At 50.1% G+C, this 22757-nt stretch overlaps 2 protein-coding genes across 2 annotated transcripts in view; one reads left to right on the top strand and one right to left on the bottom strand.

The window, feature by feature from the left end:
• LOC117652160 (sodium- and chloride-dependent GABA transporter 2-like) overlaps positions 1-13478 on the top strand; it is a 50247-nt gene extending 36769 nt beyond the window's left edge. The window contains exons 5-14 of the mRNA XM_034396861.1: positions 4081-4224; positions 4553-4775; positions 5325-5521; positions 6273-6281; positions 7115-7295; positions 7627-7864; positions 8456-8684; positions 8799-8908; positions 8991-9146; positions 9741-13478. Coding sequence (XP_034252752.1) covers positions 4081-4224; positions 4553-4775; positions 5325-5521; positions 6273-6281; positions 7115-7295; positions 7627-7864; positions 8456-8684; positions 8799-8908; positions 8991-9146; positions 9741-9944 — 1691 coding nt within the window. The 3' untranslated portion in view covers positions 9945-13478. The remainder of the gene's footprint in view (positions 1-4080; positions 4225-4552; positions 4776-5324; positions 5522-6272; positions 6282-7114; positions 7296-7626; positions 7865-8455; positions 8685-8798; positions 8909-8990; positions 9147-9740) is intronic.
• LOC117652159 (intraflagellar transport protein 140 homolog) lies at positions 12095-21030 on the bottom strand. The gene is made up of 25 exons (XM_034396860.1): positions 20682-21030; positions 20383-20538; positions 20079-20306; positions 19731-20007; positions 19473-19651; positions 19176-19377; positions 18850-19082; positions 18568-18760; positions 18365-18483; positions 18148-18275; positions 17954-18071; positions 17717-17874; positions 17422-17632; positions 17212-17346; positions 16978-17144; positions 16708-16885; positions 16226-16512; positions 15836-16112; positions 15586-15755; positions 15354-15498; positions 15082-15276; positions 14773-14991; positions 14533-14687; positions 14244-14458; positions 12095-14146 (listed from the first exon to the last, which is right to left on the bottom strand). Exons 2-25 carry the CDS (start codon positions 20527-20529, stop codon positions 14022-14024), a joined length of 4461 nt encoding a protein of 1486 aa, XP_034252751.1. The 5' UTR covers positions 20530-20538; positions 20682-21030; the 3' UTR covers positions 12095-14021.
• Between the last annotated feature and the right edge of the window lie 1727 nt (positions 21031-22757).

The following is a 22757-nucleotide window of genomic DNA, read 5'->3' as shown; positions in this document are numbered from 1 at the left end:
AGAGAGACAGAGCGACGAGTCTCGGAATCAGTCTGCATGTCTGCCTGTCATTTACATCCCCCCACTTCGCCCCTTTGTCATCTTTGTTTGAGGCCCGTCTCTAAATACACGTAATACAGTGTGTACTTTTGGCCCGCGCCGCGTTGGCGCGTTGGCGGCATGCGATCCATGAATGGCTCGGCGCAACACGCCACACAGTGTGCCACAGTGTGCCACAGTATGCCACAGTGCCACTCACAATCCGCAATCCACCGCTCCGCCGCCAATCGAACGGCCGTGCCGTGCCGCACCGCGCCACTGGATACCTCGATTGTACTCGATCGCGGAGCGCGCGCGATTTTGGCGCCAAAACGTGACGCCGCGGCGCGCCACTCTGACGATCCGCCTAAGAATGGCAGAGGCAGAAACGCGCGCCAGAAGTGTACTTGTCGTGGAAAAAATGTGAGAAATATGGGCTGGGTAGTGGTTGAGAGTGGGTAACCCGCGAAAGTGGGTAGCCCGGGTTCTGCTTGACGCTTGACACCCCAGCCGGGTACTCATTTTGAGGCCTATAGGTCCGGTTTCGTCGGTTCTTCGCGGTCTTCCCGGATACGCGGGTTACCCGTGTCTGAGTCCTCCATAAAGAGGTGTCTTTGGCTCTCTTCTACCGCGTCCTAATCTGCTTTGGTTCAACGGCTCCAAACCGAGGTGAAGTCCGTTTGAACGCTGTGCGGTGCGGGATCTCTCCAAAGAGTCGTTTCGACGCTCCGTCGCACTCGTGGGGCGCACAGTGGGCCAGAAGACCGGTGGAGGCGGCCAAAACTCTAGACGCGTTTTGAGCTCCAGGTCGCTAAACAGAACTCGAACCGAACTTGTGACCCCACCAATGGATTCCTCGTTCGGAAAGCAATCCATTGGTGGAGTCCACACGTTCGGTTCGAGTCCCATTTAGCGACTCTGGAGCTCAAAACACGTCTCGAGTTTTGGACGCCTTCACCGGTCTTCTGGCCCACTGTGGGGCGTCCCGTGGGCGTGCGAGAGAGAAGAAACGACGCTGCGCGTCGACGACCTGAGCGCGGATTGAGGCTACGGCGGTCAGTAAACGTCGCGCTTATCGCGGCCTGTCGCGGCCGCCGCTTGACGGGCACGTCGCCGCACGTCGCCGTCGCAGCGCTGACTCATTCGCTCTCTCTCTCTCTCTCTCTCTCTCTCTCTCTCTCTCTCTCTCTCTCTCTCTCTCTCTCTCTCTCTCTCTCTCTCTCTCTCTCTCTCTCTCTCTCTCTCTGTCTCTGTCTCTTTCGCACTCGTGGGGCGGTCCGCAGAGGTGCGAGAGAGAGAGAGAGAGAGAGAGAGAGGGAGAGAGAGAGAGAGAGAGAGGGAGAGAGAGAGAGAGCGACGAGGCAGTGTAGGGGCTGCCGTGGCGGACGACGCACTAAACGCGCCGCCCTTGATCCACTGGCGGGGCGGTGGTGCCAAAACGACAACACGCTCCCCTTCGGTCCCCTTCGGTCCTTTCGGCACGCGCCGCAAAGTGGTTTACGGCGCCTTCGACACGCCGACACGCCGAGCGACAACACGACACGGCACGCCACGCGGGGACACGCGTCGCTGACAAGTCGTGTCGCCAGTGTGTGAGAGAGACGAGGGATGAGTCGTCGATACTCCTCGCATAAGACTCGCCCCCTTATCCATGTGGCCGGCATATCAAACGCTTTGAAGTAAGCTAGGCTAGAAGCTGTTCGTCACTGTGCACGGTCAAGAAAGATCTCGAATTTCGAATCACGCAATTCCGTTTTTGAGACTCACACGTTGCCGAGTCGCCTTCACTCAAAAGTTATAGACGACTTGAGCTAGGCGAAAGAAGAGGAAGGAAACACCTTCCCGAACATGGCGGCCGGCCGCCGTCGGCTGCTAGGACCAATGAGGGGCCGGCCGCCATGTTCGGGAAGGTGTTTTCTTCCTCTTCTTTCGCCTAGCTCAAGTCGTCTATACCTCTCCGGCTTTTGACAGCGGCGGCCGAAACGACCCGCTGCGGACGCAGCCCGGCTGCCGCCGCCGCTCCGGACAATGTTTTGATAGAGCTGCTAAACTGATCAAATTAGATGGCTATAATGACAGAGCCGCTAGAAGATATCGGTTCGTTCAAACTACAATCGGCTCGCGCTCGCGCCCTTCACACCTCCTTCTTTCACGGTTTGGAAGTGCAAACCAAGAGACTACGTGAATCGGTGCAAGCCGAGCCCGCCGTGTTGGATGGAGAAGAGGTTAAGCTTCGGTCGAATTTCACTCACCTTCTCACAGCAAATCGATACGAACAGGACATGACATGTAGCTCCAGGCACGCCCGGACATCCACTTCAGAACACTGCGAAGCTATTTTGTCACGTTAGACCGACGAGCCACTCACGAAACACTTTTCAAAACATAAACACGCCCGTCGCGCCACCGCTTCTACTCCAACTCGGCTTTCGAGCGCGCGGCTCCGAAGGCAGCGGTGCGGCCCGGCGATGGTCGGAGTTCGCGCGCCAAGTTCGAGCCGTCTCTTTGAAAACGAGAATCGGGCACTTTTGGGCGATTCGGAATTCGGGATTTACGTTTACCGCCCCGAAGTGGCAGACGATCCATTGTGATCCAGCCCGAGATAAAGTAGCGCCTGTGAGGCAAGCCGACTGCCCGTCCCGCAACGCACCGGTGTAAAGACGGTGGCCTACCTCGCCCCTTACGTCATCAGGTGGGCAAGGTAGGCCACTGTTTGCACGCCGGCGTGTTGCGGGCCGGCCCGTTGACCTACCTCACAGGCGCTAGAGAATGCGCCAGAAGGTCAGCCGGCCGCTCGACGGTCACGTTGTGAGTCGTAACTTTGACGCTTGCGGCGTTCTTCTTATGTGACACGCCCATTGCATGGCGCGAGCGACCAATGCTGTCTTTTGCGACTTGTGAGGTTAGGTAAGTGAGCTTATGGAGGTTAGGGTTGCAGGGCCCGGGCCGCACGAGCGGGAGAAGCGCCATGGCAGCCGTCGTGTTTTTATTTTGAATCCGATGATGACGCGCGCCTGCAGTGGCAGGTGTGCTTTATATTCGTCCTTTCATGTTGGCTGGCCCGACCGGCCTGGTTGGGGCCTGGCTGGGCCTGGGCCTGGCTGGGCCTGGGCCTGGCTGGGCCTGGGCCTGGCTGGGCCTGGGCCTGGCTGGGCCTGGGCCTGGCTGGGCCTGGGCCTGGCTGGGCCTGGGCCTGGCTGGGCCTGGGCCTGGCTGGGCCTGGGCCTGGCTGGGCCTGGGCCTGGCTGGCTGGGCCTGGGCCTGGCTGGGCCTGGGCCTGGGCTGGGCCCTGGGCCTGGCTGGGCCTGGGCCTGGCTGGGCCTGGGCCTGGCTGGGCCTGGGCCTGGCTGGGCCTGGGCCTGGCTGGGCCTGGGCCTGGCTGGGCCTGGGCCCGGCTGGGCTGGGCCTGGCTGGTGGGCCTGGCTGGGCCTGGGCCTGGCTGGGCCTGGGCCTGGCTGGGCCTGGGCCTGGCTGGGCCTGGGCCTGGCTGGGCCTGGGCCTGGCTGGGCCTGGGCCTGGCTGGGCCTGGGCCTGGCTGGGCCTGGGCCTGGCTGGGCCTGGGCCTGGCTGGGCCTGGGCCTGGCTGGGCCTGGGCCTGGCCTGGGCCTGGCCTGGGCTGGGCCTGGCCGGCTGGCCTGGGCCTGGCTGGGCCTGGGCCTGGCTGGGCCTGGGCCTGGCTGGGCCTGGGCCTGGCTGGGCCTGGGCCTGGCTGGGCCTGGGCCTGGCTGGGCCTGGGCCTGGCTGGGCCTGGGCCTGGCGCGCGCATGAATCTAGCCGGCCGCCGTGTACAGTGCAGCGCCGCAGCGGGCCAGCCAGAGCCAATTGGGGGTGGCGAAGACATAGCAGTGGCGGATACAGAGCAGACCCGGCTTGAGGGAGAGGAGAGGCAAAGTAGCGCTTTTTGCCAACTTACAGAGGCAAAGTGTGGCTTTTTGCCTGCCTTGCAGGCGGCTGTCTAGAGACCAAATGAGCGTCCATTGTCCCTCCCCCCTGGATCCGCACCTGAGACCTAGAGAAAGACAGTCGGAAGAAAATGAACGTGGTTTGTTTTCCTTGTTCCAGGCCTGGGCTACTGCACGCTGGTCGTCATCACGCTCATCACCGTGTACTACCAGGTGATCGTGGCATGGGCGCTGTTCTACATCTTCAACTCGTTCAGCTACGAGCTGGGCTGGGGCTCCTGCAAGCACGACTTCAACTCTCCGCGTGAGTACCCGCCCAAGTCCTCTTCTTGTCGGCCTAGCCGGCCTGGCCGCTCTGCAAACTGAATTGGCACACTCCACCTGGAGCGAGCCTTGTGCCTGGGTGCAGTGTACGTCCCAGCCCACTGCTCGTTGGCAGGCGTGCCGCTCCAGGGAGAGCAGCGTGATTCTCATGTCATTGCTTTCCCGTGTCTCTCAGTCAAGGCCAAGACTTTCCCCTCCCGTAGTCTGGCGTGGTCTCCCTGCCCTGAGGAGGGGTACGTTGTCGGGCGCTCCTACTAGTCGCGGGTTCGAGTCCCCTCAAAGTGTGACGCCGCCTTTTTTTCCCGCAGGCTGCTTCAGCTACAGCGCCAACGACGAGTGCATGGCGCAGTCCAACGGCACGGACCCCGCGTCGCTCATGACGTACTACAACCGGACGTGCGTCAAGATCGCCGACGTGTGCAGCACCAGGGGCATGGTGGCCCTCAACGCCACGCACTGCGGCAACGCCCAGGCCCAGGAGTCGCTCAAGACCATCCTGAAGCGCGTGCTCGCCTCCGAGGAGTTCTACAAGTAAGACTCGCCGCGGCAACCCCGAAGGAACCGGAAGGTCGCTGAGGGGCCACTCTCAACTTAACGAGACATTCATCAAGACAAAATATCGGGTCAGATGGGCGCGAAAGCGGCGTACATGTATGACTTCGTCACTGAAGAGGCGACGAGGGAAGGGGTTCGAACGCCGATCACGGTGCGAGACTGACGACCGGGGGAGGAACAGAGTGACTTCGGCCTACAGAAGAAGAGGAGGAATACTGGATGTTGCAGCGGCAGCCCATAACAAACCCTCACTTGTTTCTACCCCCTCCACCCCAAAGCAGCCGACGGCCGCGGCCAAATAGGGGTGGAGGGGGTAGAAACAAGTGAGGGTTTGTTATGGGCTGCCGCTGCAACATCCAGTATTCCTCCTCTTCTTCTGTAGGCCGAAGTCCTCTATAGGCGTGGATGTCAAAAAGTGGACCGTAAGGGTGACGGGTGACGCACTCGCACGCCGCTCTAGACGACCTCAATGCGACTGTCTGTTCTCCTAGGACGAGAACTTACTTTCTTTTCTCTTTCTTCCAGCGACTACGTGCTGGGACGCAACAACGCCACCTGGGAGAACTGGGGCGAGTTCCACTGGACGCTGTGCCTGTTCCTGTTCCTCTCGTGGGTCGTCCTGTACGCGTGCCTGGCGCGCGGCGTGCAGAGCTCCGGCAAGGCGGCCTCCGACGGTGTCCACCACGGCAGCGTCTTCGTCGCTCTCTCTCTCGCCCCCATACGCCTCCGGACGACAGAGACGAGCGACGAAAGCGTGCCTCCGAGGTGGTCCACAAGCAGGAGGGCGCGCCCTTTTCGTGCTCTGTCTCTCTCGCACCCCTACGGACCGCCCCGCGACAACGACAGAGACGGAGCGACGAAAGCGTGCCTCCGAGGTGGTCCACAAGCAGGAGGGCGCGTCCTTTCGTCGCTCTGTCTCTCTCGCACCCCTACGGACCGCCCCGCGACAACGACAGAGACAGAGCGACGAAAGCGTGCCTCCGAGGTGGTCCACAAGCAGGAGGGCGCGTCCTTTCGTCGCTCTGTCTCTCTCGCACCCCTACGGACCGCCCCGCGACAACGACAGAGACAGAGCGACGAAAGCGTGCCTCCGAGGTGGTCCACAAGCAGGAGGGCGCGTCCTTTCGTCGCTCTGTCTCTCTCGCACCCCTACGGACCGCCCCGCGACAACGACAGAGACAGAGCGACGAAAGCGTGCCTCCGAGGTGGTCCACAAGCAGGAGGGCGCGTCCTTTCGTCGCTCTGTCTCTCTCGCACCCCTACGGACCGCCCCGCGACAACGACAGAGACAGAGAGACGAAAGCACTCAGCCCGCAGTGCAGGCAGGCAGGCGCCAAGCCGCTCGTGAAGCTGGGCGCGAGGCTGCAGACTGATTCCGAGAGTCGTTTTCGTCGCTCTGTCTCTCTCGCACTCATCGGGCGTCCCTTATAGGTGCCAGAGAGACAGAGCGACGAAAACGACTCTCGGAATCAGTCTGCAGGGGCGCCGATGCCGCATGTGGTCGCGTGGGTGTGGGCGAGGCGGGCGAAGAGAGTCCATTTCACAGCTCAGCACGCGCGTCGCCATCGCCAACGCCGCGATGACGTGCAGAGAGGGGGGGGGGGGGGCCTCGGAGCCTCGTACGTACGTACGCCGCCCTCCCGCCCCCGTCACGGGGAGGTTTCAAGTGCTTACCGCCGGCAGATGGTGCGCACCGCCGAGTACGCCCAGTCAAGGTCCCGGGTCCCGGGGCACAGTGGGCCAGAAGGCCGGCGCCGGCTCAGGCGGCCAAAGGCGCGTTTTGAGCTTCACAGTCGCAAATCAGGACTCGAACCGAGCGTGTAACCCCACCAATGAATTCTTCGTTCGCAGAGCTATCCATTGGTGGGATCACACGTTCAGTTCGAGTCCCATTTAGCGACTCTGGAGCTCAAAACGCGTCCAGAGTTTCGGCCGCCTCCACCGGCCTTCTGGCCCACTGTACGGAGCGAGGCGTTTCGAAGGGTGTCGCAGGGGACCGCCGGGCATTACATTGTCACTGTGTACAGCAGGGGCGGCCCGCCCTGGTTCCATTCCCTTTGGCACCAAACCTGACCTAACCTAACCTAACCTCACCGTGTACAGGGGCGGCCCGCCCTGATTCCATTCCCTTTGGCGCCAAATCTAACCTAACCTTCTCAGGCCATTTCCCCCGTGCTTTTAAAGATGATGACAGGGGCGCATGAGCTCTTGTCCGCAGCGCTGTAAGCGGCGCGTACGAACTAATGCCCTTCGAGGGGCACCGCGCCACTCCCCGCTGCAGTGTTACCAGTGTGGTGCTTCGCCGTGCTTTGCAGGCGCGTCGCTGGAGGGCGCCTGGGAGGGCGTCACGTACTACATCACGCCGCGCTGGGAGACGCTGCTGGACGCCAACGTGTGGGGCGACGCCGCCTCGCAGGTCTTCTACTCGTTCGGCATCGGCTGCGGCTCCCTCATCACCCTCTCCTCCTACAGCAAGTTCTCCAACAACTGCCACACGTGAGTCCCAATTCAGCTGCCGAGTGGTTCAGAAGAGTCGTCTCGTCGCCCCGTCCCTGTCGCTATTCGGAGCGTTTCGACGCAGTGGGCCAGAAACTCGGACGCGTTTTGCGCTCCAGAGTCGGTAAATGGGACTAGAACCGAACGTGTAGCTCCACCAATGGATTGCTCTCCGAACGAGGAATCCATTGGTGGGGTCACACGCTCGGTTCGAGTCCTGTTCAGCGACTCTGGAACTCAAAACGCGTCTAGAGTTTTGGCCGCCGGCGCCGGTCTCCTGGCGGGCCCACTGTGCGACGCTTTGCTTCAACTCGGCGGCCTTCCATTGCAGCGACGCCCTAATCGTGTCCGTCGCCAACCTGGGCACGGCGGTGTTCGCGGGCTTCGCCGTCTTCACCGTCATGGGCTTCCTGGCCAACCAGCAGGGCGTGGCCGTGACGGACGTGGTGGACTCGGGGCCGGGGCTGGCCTTCGTCGTGTACCCCGAGGCCATCCTCCGCATGCCCGCCCCGCAGGTCTGGGCCGTGCTCTTCTTCTTCATGCTCTTCATCCTGGGCCTCGGCAGTCAGGTGAGCCACCAACCGCCAACGATCCCGTCGTTCAAAAAATACCTCCCCCCCTCCGCCCAACCCTAACCTAACCCTACCTAACCTGATCTAACCTAACCTTCGGCTTGTTGCGATCCCTTGGTTCACCCCCCCCCCAAAAAAAAAGGTACAACGCCTAAAATGTTAAAGAGCCCTACACTGCGAAAATTTTGATTGCCACTTCAAAGCTGATTTTCTAGACAAGATTTTCAACAAACTTGTCGAGGGCATGGACATGTTAGAGCTTTGATAAGATCACCATCTTTTGAAAGTGATAGCACTGTCACCCACTATTTCGTCATAAAGTGACAACAAAGATTCACAGTGTACCCGCACGAGGAACATAAAACAAAGATCGGCAATTTTGATGCTTTGCTCGAGTCTAAAGTGACTGAAATGACATCAAGGGCGGATCCAGAGACCCCGGGGGGGGGGGGTCACAAAAGTTGCCTACCTACAGGGGCTAAGTGCGACTAATTGCCTACCTTTAGGCGGCTTCACCGCCTTCCGCGCCTGAATGACATCAAAGTGGAGTTTGACTCCTTGGGTAACGCGACGCCCTTCCGCTCGCAGTTCGCCGGCGTGCAGGCCATCACCACGGCGCTCATCGACAAGTGGCCCAACCTGCGCAAGAAGCAGTGGCTGGTCACCATGCTGTCCTGCCTCGGCATCTTCATCATGGAGATCCCCATGTGCTACTCGGGCGGCGTCTACATGTTCACGCTGCTGGACTGGAACACGGCCTCGTGGGCCATCCTGCTCATCGGCTTCGCCGAGATCATCGTCGTGTCCTGGGTGTACGGTGAGTCCGCCCCGCGTAGCAGCACCTACACTGCAAAGTGCTCAGAGCACATCGGGCGTGTACTTGAGTCGCCCTATCCTCCTATCTTCCTAACATGTTTCCGTTTTCCTCCAGGTTGCGAGAGGTTTTTGGAAAATCTTTCCGAGATGGGCATCAAGTTCTACCGTCCGATCCGAGCGTACTGGCGTTTCGTCTGGGTGTTTGCTTCTCCTATCATTTCTCTGGTGCGTGTTGTGCGTGACAATGTGTCCTGACATGTGAGACAAACTCGGCAATAACTCCTCGGTCGTCGCGCTCCCGTTGCAGGCCGTCTTCCTGTTCGTCATGAGCCAGTACGTGCCGGCGGCGTACGGCTCGTACAAGTTCCCGCCATGGGCCGACGTCATAGGCTGGCTCATCTCCATCTCCACGCTGCTGCCCTTCCCCGCCTTCGCGGTGTACCGGATCATCTACGGCAAGGAGGTCAGTCAGGACATTCTTTGCCCCGTTTTATTGGCTTTTCTCGACCTACCTCGGATTAGGATGCCGATCCAGAATTTTCACTTCTAAATATTGGCGTATCGAATCGAACCCGATCGAACCCCATTTTTTTTTAGTTTCCTTCTCAGAAACAGAACATTTGAATCGACCCGCGGTTTCGACAACGAATCGAATTGAATCAGGGTCGATTAGAAGTCGAGTATTTCACACAGCCCTAGATTCGGATTTCGGACAGAGTCCCGAACTCAAGTTCAACTTCAAGCTTCCAAGAGCGCCTGGCGCGCAGGCCACCCATCCGACAGCGATGCCGTCCCGTCGAACACGGCTGCATCCGGGACTGCCCACCCGCCAGGCGATTGCGATTGCGATTAACGGCTGGACCACAAGTGATCGTCTGCCTTAACGCCATAGCCCCTCCCTCGGCCTGAACTTGAACTTGAACTTGAGAGGCTAGACCACCTGCGGGACGCTGAGTAGGCAGTCCAGGAGGCAGTCGCGTTTGACGGGACCCTTTATTTCAAGCAACCGTTGTTGTTGTTGTGTTTGTTGTTTACCCGGGGCTCCCGCTGCTTGCAGGTCGGCAAGGACCTGTACCGCGCCAGCCCCATGTGGTGCCCCCGCGAGGACGGCACCAAGGTGGTGGACGAGGAGCGCTCCTCCAGCGACTTCCGGGAGGGCGTGGGGGCCGTCAAGCTGGACTGCCTCAACGGCAACGGCCACATCATCTCGCACTTCGTGTACGACAACGTGGCCTTCGCCCGCGACTCCGTCCGGACCTAGACGACCTTGACCTTGGCCGTGACCTTGGCCTTGGCCTCGGTGGCAGAGGGCGGAGAGGGCCGCCCGAGCACAACACCGCCATCCCCTCCCCGCGATCCCGTCCACCACCATCACCGCCCCGGATCGGATACCTTCTTCTCTTATCGCATGCTGTAGCCTCGAGATCGAGTGGACTCTTCTTACGAGCAAAATCTAAATCTCCCCTCCAGACTTGGGACAAGGGAATCAGGGCGAGGAGTGCGGTTGTGCGGGAGACGGGCGAGACGGAGACGTGCTCCCAACTCCGGTTAGCCATAGGGCCAGTGGTGCATTCAAAGAGTGTCCAAATGTGACTCCCAGCTGCATTTGGCTGTAGCGAAATGACCCTTTGTTTTGCTACTCACTCAGTTTTGTGATATTAAGTTTTTCTTTTTCCCCCTTACATGAATCAAAGTCTGAAGCTTCAGCACAGAATTATTCCAACTGCTCAAGCAGGTCTTGAGCAAAGTCACCAAATAAAAAGTAAATTATTAGTCTTTGTTAAATTAAATTACAAGATTCTTTTATTGTTATTTTCATTACTTGAAAAATATCAATATGGTGCTTAAAGTCATTATTTTTCTTCGTTATTTTGATCCAGCGCTTTAAGCGCAGACTTATCCCATGAGAGAGTATGAAACTGGTAAGTTATTTGTGATATAAATCGTGTTACAATTAAGTTGCGAAAGCAATGAAAGTTTAGAATAACTTTAGGTGAAATAATTAGGCTCATTGATTAAATTTTAATGGACTCTATCCAAGCCTATAAGAGTCGTTAAGCCTCAGATCTTTACTGAATTGCTCAAACAGATTATTTTTTAAAACCCACCGTAGAGTGTTGAGATTTCATGTCCGCATTACCTGGTAATTTACAATTGCTTGCTCACGGACTTCTTACAATGCACTAAGTGGAAGTGGTGAGCAGCAAACCAATCATAAGAACATGGTTTAGTTAAAAATGGAACACCAAATTTCTGTTTAAATTCTTTTATTCCATCCTGTTCTGCAATAGTACAACACTATCTATAATAATGACACATCTGATGTATCAATTCTGAAAGATCTAACAATGATACCATAAAGGCTTTCAAATAAAATTTCTCTGAGATCTAATGGTTTTAGCAAGGCAATAAAATTTGATGTACTTTAATGGTTGGTTTATGTACATTCAGAACAAAGTAAATAACTCACCAATGTCAGAGTTTTTGTGTAAGAGTACTTGTGAAGGTGTAAGTTAGTTCTGAGCTCACGGGTAGAAGTTAAAGAAGCAATGTCATTATTTGTACAGACAGAAGTAAATGCCCCAGGATGCTTACTCTTACTCATGCCAAATAATAATACTGTAAGTAATGTATTTGTAAAATAGGCTGGATAGTTATTAGAATATGTTTATATTTTGTGTCAAAGTAATTCCAGTTAGTAGAGAAGAACAATGACAATTCTTACAACAGGATGCCATGGACATGAAAGTCATATATGGAGTTTCTGAGGCACAATAAAGACTACATTCCTTTTGTGCGATCAATCAGAAGCATTTTTAATGGAGTCCTTGAAAGGACAGAGATATTTGTTGCATTTATGTCAGCAACACAACTAACGACCAGGGGAGTCCTGTTTCTTCAAGAGAAGATAGTCATGCAACTTCTAATCAATTTCAAGGCTTCTCAATTCGATTTGAATCTAAGTTGTGAAGAATTATCATTGTCCTAAGTTGTGAAAGGAAGGTGACTTTCACAAGATGGAAACCGGCATGCAGGGTTTAAAGGGAAAGGTGAAAGGATATTTGCACTTTGGTTTAAAATGTTCCTAGATTCGATTTGTTTTTGGTTTCACCCTGAGTTTCTTTGAGACCGTAAAGAAGTGGTGGGTGGCACATAAGGCAATCGAAATGTGTAAGTAACCAGTATTGAACAAGAGATTTAAAAACAGGTTTTCAGGAACAGTGCCTTAGAGATTAATGCCACCAAAATTCCATTTGAAACCAAAAATCCTTTTTTTGTATGCAAGGAAATCATTCACCTACTATTTACTGTGATAACATTTTAAGTGAATTTGTAATGTCTCATGGAGTTAACGCCTCTCAGCAATCACTTCAGAAACCAATTATCATTATTTCATTATCTTTCTTTCTGTTTTTTTTTTTTTTTTGCATGCCCAATTTTTAAAAATAGATACAAAATGTGGCCTTGTTGGTTGTTTACTTGCACAAGTGAAGGAGTCATCTCTGAAATAATTCACTATGGGTTTGAGAAGGGAACTCTGAGAAATGATGAGAATGGCCCTTTATTATGTACTTTAAATAACTAATACATTATTCATAAGTTCCGTTTGAAAAAATTAGTTGTGCAAAGGCACAAAGTTTTACAGTCTGCGAAACACCAAATCCAATTTCATGAATAAATGTACATATACAAACAAAGAAACTAGAGCTAACGTGTAGCTGTGTGCTTTCTGTGTTACATGTTAGCCTGTGACTTGTAGAGTTCTGAAATAGGACTCTAGTGACTTGTCGGAATAGAGTTGATGTGAGCCAGTAGGATGGGGTAGAACGCGATTGATAAAATATTCAAAGATGTTTTGTACGAATTCCATCAGCGTTGTAGTGATAATGTAGAGACATACTGACATATTATAAGTGCAAGACATTCCCCTTACAGTCCCTTCCTGTTGCCACTTTCAATTCAGAAGGTTTCTTATGTCGGGTGAGTAAAATTGTAAGTTTTATCCAAACTTGACCAGAAAAAGGATGATACATCATATTGCAGATATCCCACTTGTCAAACTCTTAAAAGCAAGAAAATGAATTTATAGATACATAATTATATATTTTACTTAAGAAATTGCATTTGAATACAACTGCATTTGAATACATCTATTTCTATAGTACAGGCAGGAAAAGCTGGTTATTTTGTGGATAAAGTTGCCCAAACCTTATTTTGGAAGAAAAAAGAAATGACAACTAGGTAAAATTTACCATGAGGCAGCATGTGCGCATGAGCAATATTTTTAAAATATGGAAAAAAAATATTATGTAACTTATTACGGCTCAAAGACCACATTTAGATGACTAACAGATAGTTGCCCCATGGTAGACTCCTCATCATGTCACTTACAAAGATATGTATGGTCACTTGAATGTATGGTCACTATGGTCATGTTAAAATACATCACAAGAAAAGGACAGTGAATGGAAGCTAGTATTTTTAAGTGATGTGCATCTAAGTTGAAATGTGTGCCTTTTTGTTGATTTTTTTTGTTGACTTTGCATTTCCATGTGACTAACAATGTTTGATGATTGTCATATGGTGTGTTTGCGTTTGTGAAAATTCACTTCATGTGATGTGTTTGTAGGATAGATAATTTGATAAAATTTTGTCTCATTCAAAGAGCTCAAACAAAAATTTCAGCATCATCGTTTTGTAAGTTGTTTTTATAGCTCTGCTGGTTTTTTTCTTTGTATGTTTCAGTTTTGTATTACCTAGATCTCAAGTGACAAAATACATCTCAATGAAGTTATCCAGAATACTTTTTTTAGCCATTTCATGACCTCAGCTAAAGTAAAGAATCAAAAAAATATGGTACACAGTTGACCAGCTAACAGACAACATGCACTTAGCCCATAACATGCAGAATATACAACATAGAACATAAAATATCGTGCAACCGAAAACATTAAAATTATTATCACTGGCCAACAATACAAACCACAAAGAGGTACAGTACAGTTAACTCATTCTGAAGTTCACATGCAATTCAAAAACATATTCCCCACTGGGAAATTTAATTAAAATCATAGGCTCCCAACTTTCAAGCCACACAGAGGCATAACTTCTGAATTAAATACTGGGTTAGTTTCTATCACAGAAAAGATTTAAAACAAAAAGTATCCCAAATGATAAAGCGCTAACTGCATTTTATGCCTCCAAAACACATAGCACAACCAGCATCCACGCATTATCAATTTACCCACCAAACTGTAAAGCATCAATAGCTCAATCACATGTACATGGACGGATATGTTTGTTAAGTTTACCTCTTTGGCTGGTTCTCCAGTAGATATCACTCAGTGTCTACATCACCTACCGTTTCAATGATCTCTTCTGCATCATCAGGAGATTCAATGATAGGCTCAGTTGTCTTTGATCCAACCGATACACCATTACTTGCAAGTAGCTCCAACAATTCTTGGAGCGGACATAGATAAACAAAATATTTTTAAAGAGAAAAGGAGAGGAGATAATATGAATAGAAAAACAATTTTAGTTGTAAAAAAGTGATTACCTGCAGGAAGGTAATAAGCAAGGTTGTCTCCTGCCTCCCTCTTCATCTCTTCAATCAGGCTTGCGGCACTCGTCCAGTCTCTTTGTTTGGCAGCATGTGCAACCAACAAACAGTAGACATCTCCCCTTCTGACAGCCACTTCCAAATCAGGGGCATTGTGCAACAACTGACGGCACTGACTCACAGCAACATCAGTCTCTCCCCTTTCAAACATTCTAGAAAATAATGGGATAAATAAGCTTTGAATTTTCAACATTTAAAGCAAAGTAGAACATTAAAATGACAGTACCTTTTCACATCTAAAAACTTCTTTACTAAGGCTGATCTTAAATTTACAGCTTCTACTATTCCTTCTTTCACAGATCCTGCTTTAGCAAGGCATCGACTTGCTTCTGCCAATGCACCCAAAGCCTTCTCGTAATTTTGGTACTCATCCACCTCAACCTACAATACAACAAAAAGAGGGTACTGTTTATATTTATTTCTCAGAAATAAGAAGATACATTCATTCAAATCTTTTCATTTAAACCTGGGCACAAGCAGTGTAGAAATTAGCCAACAAATCTAAAGCCTTTCCTTTGGTATAGAAATTAACAATGTGTTTAAGCAGAGCGGGCTCGTTTTGCCAATCCAAGGATTGCAGGTAGTTTGCTGCCATAACATAGATTTCTCTTTGACGAGAAACATTGGCAAAGAAAATTATCTTTTCAGTATCCCCAGACTTCAGAAGAGCTTTCATAGCTCTTACCTGGTAAACAATGAAAAAATAAAGTGAGGAAGTGAAAAAGAAGTACAAAATCAAGTCCAAAGGAGCTTCACAAAACATTGAATTTATTACTTTGTTTCCAGCTTGAGTGAATTTTTTTGTGGCCAAGTGGTAATTTCCTTGAATTTGGCAGCAGTCAGCAAGTTGCTCTAAAATAGCTGTTCTTTCTTCATCTGATCTTTCTCCCTTTTCAGGAGACAGACATTCTGCAAGCTCTTCAGTCATGGTTATATTGTGCTCTACACAGAGGGCCAATGCCTCAGAGTACTGTAACAATGGATCATAAAATAAGAGGACATAAAACAAAGTAGTGACGGACAATCCCTTTTTTTTTCTGTACTTGCCATTTTACCAACAGCAAGTAGGTCCACTGCTTTGTCAAACTGATTGTTTTCAACAAAAAACCTGGCACATTTTTGGATTAATGCTGGGTCAGAAGATGAAGTTAAGTCAACGGCAATAAGTTGAAGCGCATCAAACTGTTGTGTTCTAAAAGTAAAGGAAAATTTAAAACTTAGCATTTTTTACAAAGAAAATAAAAAAAAAATGGACCAATGAGGTAAGAGTTAAAGTTACCGGAAAGCAAGGTCTAAGGCTTTGTGGAGCATGCCAGAACGATGGTAGAGCAACACTGCCTTGTCGTGAGCTGGTGGTTCACATGTTTCAAAATACCTAGCAGCTTCCAATTGATCTCTGGGATATGCCAGCAGGGATAAGTTCCAGAGCTGCTCATCCAAACTGTGCTCCTATAAAATACAATTGGTTGAAGAGTGCTACAAGTGACAGAAGAGATTAAAATCCTTTAAAACTTCAACAATCTACATACCTTACAGATACGAATAGCATTGGCATATGCTTGAGCTCTAGTGAAAAATTGCACCGCTAGCTGGATTTCATCAATTGCTTCATACTGCCTTGCTAAGTGATAACAAGCGGCTCGGTTGGAGCTATCACTGGCAACCTGAGCTGCTTTGTCATAAGCCTCTTGGAAGCAAAGCACCCTCACCATGGACAGATGGTCAGCTGCTTCTTCATAACACTTTAAGGCAACGTCCATTTGCCCAGTACTTTCCAAGTACTGAGCCCACCATTTCACAAGAGTACTAAAAGGCAGAAGAAAAAAAAAGAGGGCAAATGCAATGTTGCGATGTTTATGTTACCTTTCAGTAAATAAGCAGAGAAAAATAACTCCTGCCATGCTTGATAAAAAACTTACGGGTCCTTGGACTTCAAAGTGTACTGTTGGAGAGCAGCTGGATCCTGTTGAAGCATTCGTGGTACTTGGTGTCTGTGCGTATCTGCTCGATGGTACATGTGTGCTGCTCCACTAGAATCGCCTCGCTGCTCCAACACACCAGCATAATTGTGGTAAGTGCCTCGCAGGTGGATTCGGTCAGACTCTTCAGCAGTGGCCAGGGCCTTGTCCCACTGGTCACTGGCTTGGTACATCTGGTTCAGAAGATCAAATCTCCCACATGACCTGTACAGGCTCTCTGCTTCATCCTAACAAAGAAAATTCAAAATTTTATTTGAATAAATTATGGAATATCAATCATAGAATAAGAAAAATACAGTGAAAATCCGAACACAAATGTTCTTGATAAGGTGTAAAATGCAGTATGAATAGTATTAAATCAGCAAGAAAATTAATTGGATCTTTCAGAGATCAATGGCAGATGTCAAGCACACAGAACTTACCAGTAGACCCAATTGAACAGCTAGCACAGCAACTCGTGCTTCTAATTGAGGTTCGGATGCAGCAAGTCTCAGAGCTCTAGCACCTCTAGCGTGTTTCATGTGACCAAGGCATACTGCAGCAACATCTAATCGCTTTGTCTTCACACACATACGGGCGAGACTTTCCCAAACCACAGTGCTGAGAGGGAAGAGGAAAGACATCAGGATACTACTGTCATATGTCACAGAAGATAGGATTAATGACACAACGGAAATATTTAAATTTCTTACTTTTGCATTGATTTTATAACTTTAAAAGCTTCGTCCATATTTCCCAGGCTTAAATGGTAGCTGAAACTTATGATTGCTTCACGAGTGGCTTTGTCACAGTCTGCCAACCCTTCAAAATCCCGTAGAAGAGCTCTTTCAACTGGTGCCTGCACCTTCCAGTCTTGAGTCTAACAAAGACAAAATTCAATTACAAGGAGAATAGCATTCAAACTGTTCTAAATAAACAACACGTACCTTGCGTAGTAAGATGTAGTAAGGAACATGCAGTCCCAACAATCCTGAATGATATTCAGCTAATGGAAACACGTCTTGGATTAGGACATCATGTTCAGGAGATGAGAGTAAAGTTGTCACCACCACTTCTGCCTCCTGCAATGAAAATGAAAGTTTAAATTTATAATCTCCTCTTGCTATATTTCTATAAGTAGAATTTGAGGAGTCAACCTGGATTGCAGCTAAGCGTTTAGTGGTGGCTGAAGTATCGTTACAAGCAGGCATAGTCATAATGCTGGAAGAAGCCCTTCGAGTCCACAGAGAAGGTTTCTCTTTTGTACTTTGACTGGCAGCCTGAGGATGTCGCTTGGCCTCGCAGACTAAAAGCTTTGGTTCCTCTTGGTCCCAACAATGAGAAAGTACAAAGCGGCCGACAAGCCCCCTAAAAGTGTTTGAAATTTTTTTTTTCAAATTTGCAAACAAAGGTAAGAGAAAGATGATCATAATAAAATACAAAAGATCCTACCGCCGCTGTGAAAAATCATTGTCTGCAGTTTCTCCAGCAGGATCGGTGCTGCTTTCGATTTCTTCAGAGCTAAGTTTACCATTTGTAAAATTCAAGTAACAAATGCTGTCACTTTCTATATCCCACACATAAAGTTTTGGTTCTGGCAGAAGATTTGACTAAGGAAAGAAAAAAGAACGACTTATTAATAAAATTTGAAAGGTATCATAAGCTTCAAGCAAAGAGCAAAATAAATACCTGAGCTATGGTAAATGACACCTTATTTCCAGTACAGTTACTGCGGGCTAGTATTATTTCGCCAAAATCAGGGAGTGCCTCTGCAATATCCTTTGACTGACCATGAACTTTTGCTTCTCTATGCACAAAACAGAAAACTATTAAGTTTTATTTTTCAAGCAAGAGATATTATTAGATTTGTAATAGGTCATTACCGTCTGGAAAAGTCCCACATTTTGATGAAACCTATGTCAGAAGTGACAGTCAAAAAATTGCCATTAAGTTCCATGGAGAGTGGTTTACCTTCTTGGTCATTCAAAGCAAGTGTCTGCTTCACTGTACCCTACCAAAAAAAAAATAGAAAGATTCACATAAAATATTTTGAAGAAACCATTATCAAAGAGCACAAGTCAGAATACAGAGTCATAGTACCTGAAAAGTTCTCACAGTGATGTTTGGATTAGAACCAGATGTGTTTCCTTCTCCTTCGCCCAAAATTACAATGCTTTTGTCCAACAGTACTGCAGTTTCCACCATACAAGCAAATGTTCCTGCAAATAATATTTACAATATAATATTCATAAAATTACCAGCAGAAAGTACATGAGAGCTAAAATTATGGGAAAGGGTACTACCTTCAACACTGATTGAGACTGATTCACCTAGCAACAATTGGTACACAATTACAGTACGACCACTCCATGCAGCTATGTGGTCACTGGACACTACTACGCCTTTGATTTGAATCTCAGTATGAAGGTCAAGAGGAGGATAGTTAGTTCCAATGGACACGACCAATGCAGTTCCAGATATCTGTACAGCTGAAACCTGGGAAAACAAATTAGATATATTTATTTAAATTCAAATTTCACTGATATTTTGTACTAAATTAAAAGATTAAAAAATTTACGACGAACCTGCTGATTGTAGCAAGCAGCTAAAACCTGTTCTCGTAATATGTACACATTTGTTATACAGTTGACAGCAAGTTCTCCAGCACCTGGGCCCCACTGTAACTGCTTCACTGCATTTCTCACATTAGATGGGGGTAAAGGCTCCCAAGAATCTGCTCCTTCAGAAGTGTCAGATCCAGTGGGGCGTTTTTTCCACATGTAGATGTATCCACTGTTTGTGCCAGCACAGAGTATTTCTACAATAAATGGAAAACATTTTTTAAATGTCAAGTTTATCTTGACATGTTCAGGAGAGAAGAATTTTACTGGCTGAGCATCTAAAGTCTCACCTCGCACACTGCAGAAAGCTAAGCATATAAAAGCTTGTCTTGTAGGGCTTTTTGGTGACTCCTCTTGAGAAGGAACAAGAAGATAACTGTCAGATGATTCCAAATCCCACAACCTTATTGATAAGTCTCCAATAGTGATAGCAAGGCAACTTGGACCAGCCCATAAAATCTGTGTGTCACCAGCTTGGGCACTGAGTTTAACCTGTTGGTCATGAAGTAAGGATACTTAAAATCATGAATATCGCACAAGGAAAGTCTGTTCCAGAAATTAAAAAAAAAAATCCTGGTTGAGAATACCTTGGAGAGTTCAGATAGCATCCCTTCTGAATCAGTTTGAAACTGAGTAACGGTGAGAGACTCAGTTACAACTATAAGATGATCTTTCAGGCGTAGGTACAGAAGTTTACGCACAATCTGGCCGTCAGTGTTCAACACTTCTGAACATGATCCAGACTCTGATACATAATATATTAAACCTGAAATAATATAAAGTCAGTAATATTTTTAAAAAATGAAAATTGAGAGGAAAGTTAAAATTTATGGAGGAAGACATACCTCTGAGAGATGCCACATAAAAGGAGAGGCTGTCTTGCCCCTGAGAATTAAGACTAAAACGATTTCCAGCAGTTCTAGGGCGCCAAGCACTAAACATGTCCAAGGCTTTTTCATCTCCAGCTACAGCAGCGCGTGCTAATCCTGAAATGTCCATTTGTGGGGCCTTCGGTTCACGTTGCTTGAAAACAATATGAGTAAGAGGTTCTCGAAGTGTTTGTTGGAATACAAGTTGTAATTGGTCATGACCATCAAGTCTCCAACCAACCAGGCCACCATTCTGGATAAAAAAATGTAAGTCAGAGTTGTTTTGCATTAACATACAGTGTCTACCACCAACGAGTCACCTACCGCATCAGCACTAACAAGTCTCCCTCCACGATGGCTCCACAGAAGAATTGTGATAGCAATACCTCGGTGAGGTGATGAAACAGTTATAAAGTCTGTGCCACCATTCCACAACTGTAAATCACCATTTTCCCAGCCACACACCAGGACTTTACGATCAGGATGCCATGCCGATGAAGTTATTTGTGAAGCTGGATGTTGTGGGAAGCGTATGTTCCTTAAAGGTTCTCCCTACAAAACACAAATTTGACATAAAAAATAAAAAAAACAAGAAAAGATTTAATTGAAAGGAAGTTTCAATACATACTAGTTCATCATAAACAGTGACAAATCCACCCCTTTCCTCACTGCAAGATGTGACAGCTAGCAAATGGTGCTGCAGGTGCCATTCGATGCTGACATTTATGGCGGACGGATCTGGGGACTGCACGCGGTAATCCAAGTAAAGAGTCATCGTTGCTTCCTGAAGACAGAACATACACAAGAGGAAAAGTTGAGTTGCATCGACAAAACATGATTCATATCATTGCAAGAGACAGGTGCCCCATCAAACATTCTTTTCCCACGCCACAGATAGCCTGGATTGATATTTCTGGCCACTCTCACCTCTAGAAAAAGTAAAAGGACACCAAAACATGAGAGGTTTCGAAGAAGACAGGGCAGCTAGGTATGTTAATTCTGAAAATTTCCCAATCTCTTTGATTTGTTGTCAAAGAATGCTGCTTCGGGCGGCGTTTGTTTATTTTCAAAGCGGCGAACAGCGGCGGGGAGCTTCGGGCTGGCTTCGGGTATCTCCGGCACCACTTCGGGACTGTAGCAAAAAACACTACTCGGAAGAATACTAAAAAAGTTTGTCAAACCAATAAAAAGGCTATATCTTTTGCAAAAATTTCCTTCCCCACTCTGTTTTCTGGTTCTTGGTTGTCAAACAAAACCAGAGCAGACGACGCACAGGTAGAGCGCTACATAGAGCGCTAGAGCAGAGCACACGGGAGACATAGGGATCGGGTTGGTGGTGGGGGCAGGTCGCCCCCTTTCCTCCTCCCCCTCCCCAGGCAGAGTCGAATGAGTTGCCTACCCCCCGGGCGGCAAGGTAAAAATGGACGGCCATGACCCGACGCTGGCGTCTTCGTCTTCGTCCTCGTCCTCGAGTGTCCCCAGTGCCCCTGCTCAAACCGCTCCCCCGAGATCCCCGCCCTTTCCTAAGCTAAGAGCCCCTACCCGGTGTTGCGCCAAGCAGCCGTCTGATTCCGAACACTGCCTCGTCGCTCTGTCTCTCTCGCACCCCTACACTCCAAATCTTGGGTGTCTAGAAACTGTACGCCGTAGGCGTATGCCACAGAAAAGCGAGCGCCTTAAGGCGCCTTGATTCTAAACGCCAAAGGCGTATACCCCGTTGAGCACCTTGTGCAGGTAGAAGTCAGCATGTGAACACCATTGGTCGAAGGAAAGGTGCGTGCATTGTAGGGTACACACCCTGGACCATAGGCACTGAGCCCAACAGGACTGAAGGTGCGTAGAATGTAAACACCCTTTAAGGCCGGTAGGCATGACCTCGGCCAAGGATGTGTATACGCCTAAGGAGTACAGTTTCTAGACACCCAAGATCTGGAGTGTACGGACCGCCCCATGAGTGCGAGAGAGACAGAGCGACGAAAGCAGTGTTCGGAATCAGACGGCAGGCTCATACTGAAGAGTGCTTCATCGCCCTGTCTCTCTCTCTCTCGCACTCCCAAGCGACGCTCCGAGAGCGCGAAGAAAGCATCGAAAGCAGTGGTTACGAATGGCCCTGCCGTTACTCGCTGAGGCGATTCGAGTGGCGGATCCAGAGACTGGTTCAAGAGGGGGCGGCGTGGCAGCAAAGGTTGCCTCCTTCCGGGGTCAACGTGGGCCTTCTTGTCCCTGTCCACGTGCAACGGGGTGTCCCTGCCGTCTGATTCCGAACACTGCTTCGTCACTCTGTCTCTCTCGCACCCCTACGGACCGCCCCATGAGTGCGAGAGAGACAGAGCGACGAAAGCAGCGCGGAACCGCAGGGAAGGGCTGGGCCCTTGCAGGGCCCTTCCAAGGCCCCAGCAGTGCGCAGTAGGGGCGCCGATGACGTGTACGTGTGCGGCGTGTGCGGCGCTAGGGGTTCCACAGAAGTCGGCGGGTAGGGGCGTGACGGCGTGACGGGGCCTGGCTGAGCAGTCAGGCTCTGCCGGCTCTGCCCCCGCGGACTGTACATACAGCCACCCCACGAAGCTCGAGAAGCTCGATGGCCGAGCTCGCCCCGGCGGTCCTGGCCCTGGCGGCTGACCCGTCTGGTCCCAGCGCCCAGTACCGCGTATGACTCCCGACTGTACGAGAAAACAACGCCCCGCGGTGAGGGCCGGGCGGGGCTGAGGGGGCGGGGCCGAGGGGGCGGGTGAACCCTACCGATAGGCCCTTGCCGCCCCTCCCCGACGCCCCCGCAGCCCCCGCGGCCCCCGCAGGCTGCCGGGACCGCTCGGCGTGCGGCCCAGCAGCGTGTCGTAGGGCGGGACAGGCGCGTGGAGGGGAGGGGTGGCGGGGGTGGAGCGGAGACAGGGGGAGGGCCGTCGTGTGTTGTTAGCGCTGTGAGAGATGCTCGAACGTCGATAAGGAGTCCGGGTGGGACGCGCGCGCGCGCGACGGCAGTGGCAGTGACTGCCGGCCAGTCCG

This window comes from Thrips palmi, unplaced genomic scaffold (assembly GCF_012932325.1).
Source record: "Thrips palmi isolate BJ-2018 unplaced genomic scaffold, TpBJ-2018v1 HiC_scaffold_7, whole genome shotgun sequence".
Lineage (NCBI taxonomy): Eukaryota > Metazoa > Arthropoda > Insecta > Thysanoptera > Thripidae > Thrips > Thrips palmi.
This window is presented reverse-complemented; position numbering and strand designations above follow the sequence as displayed.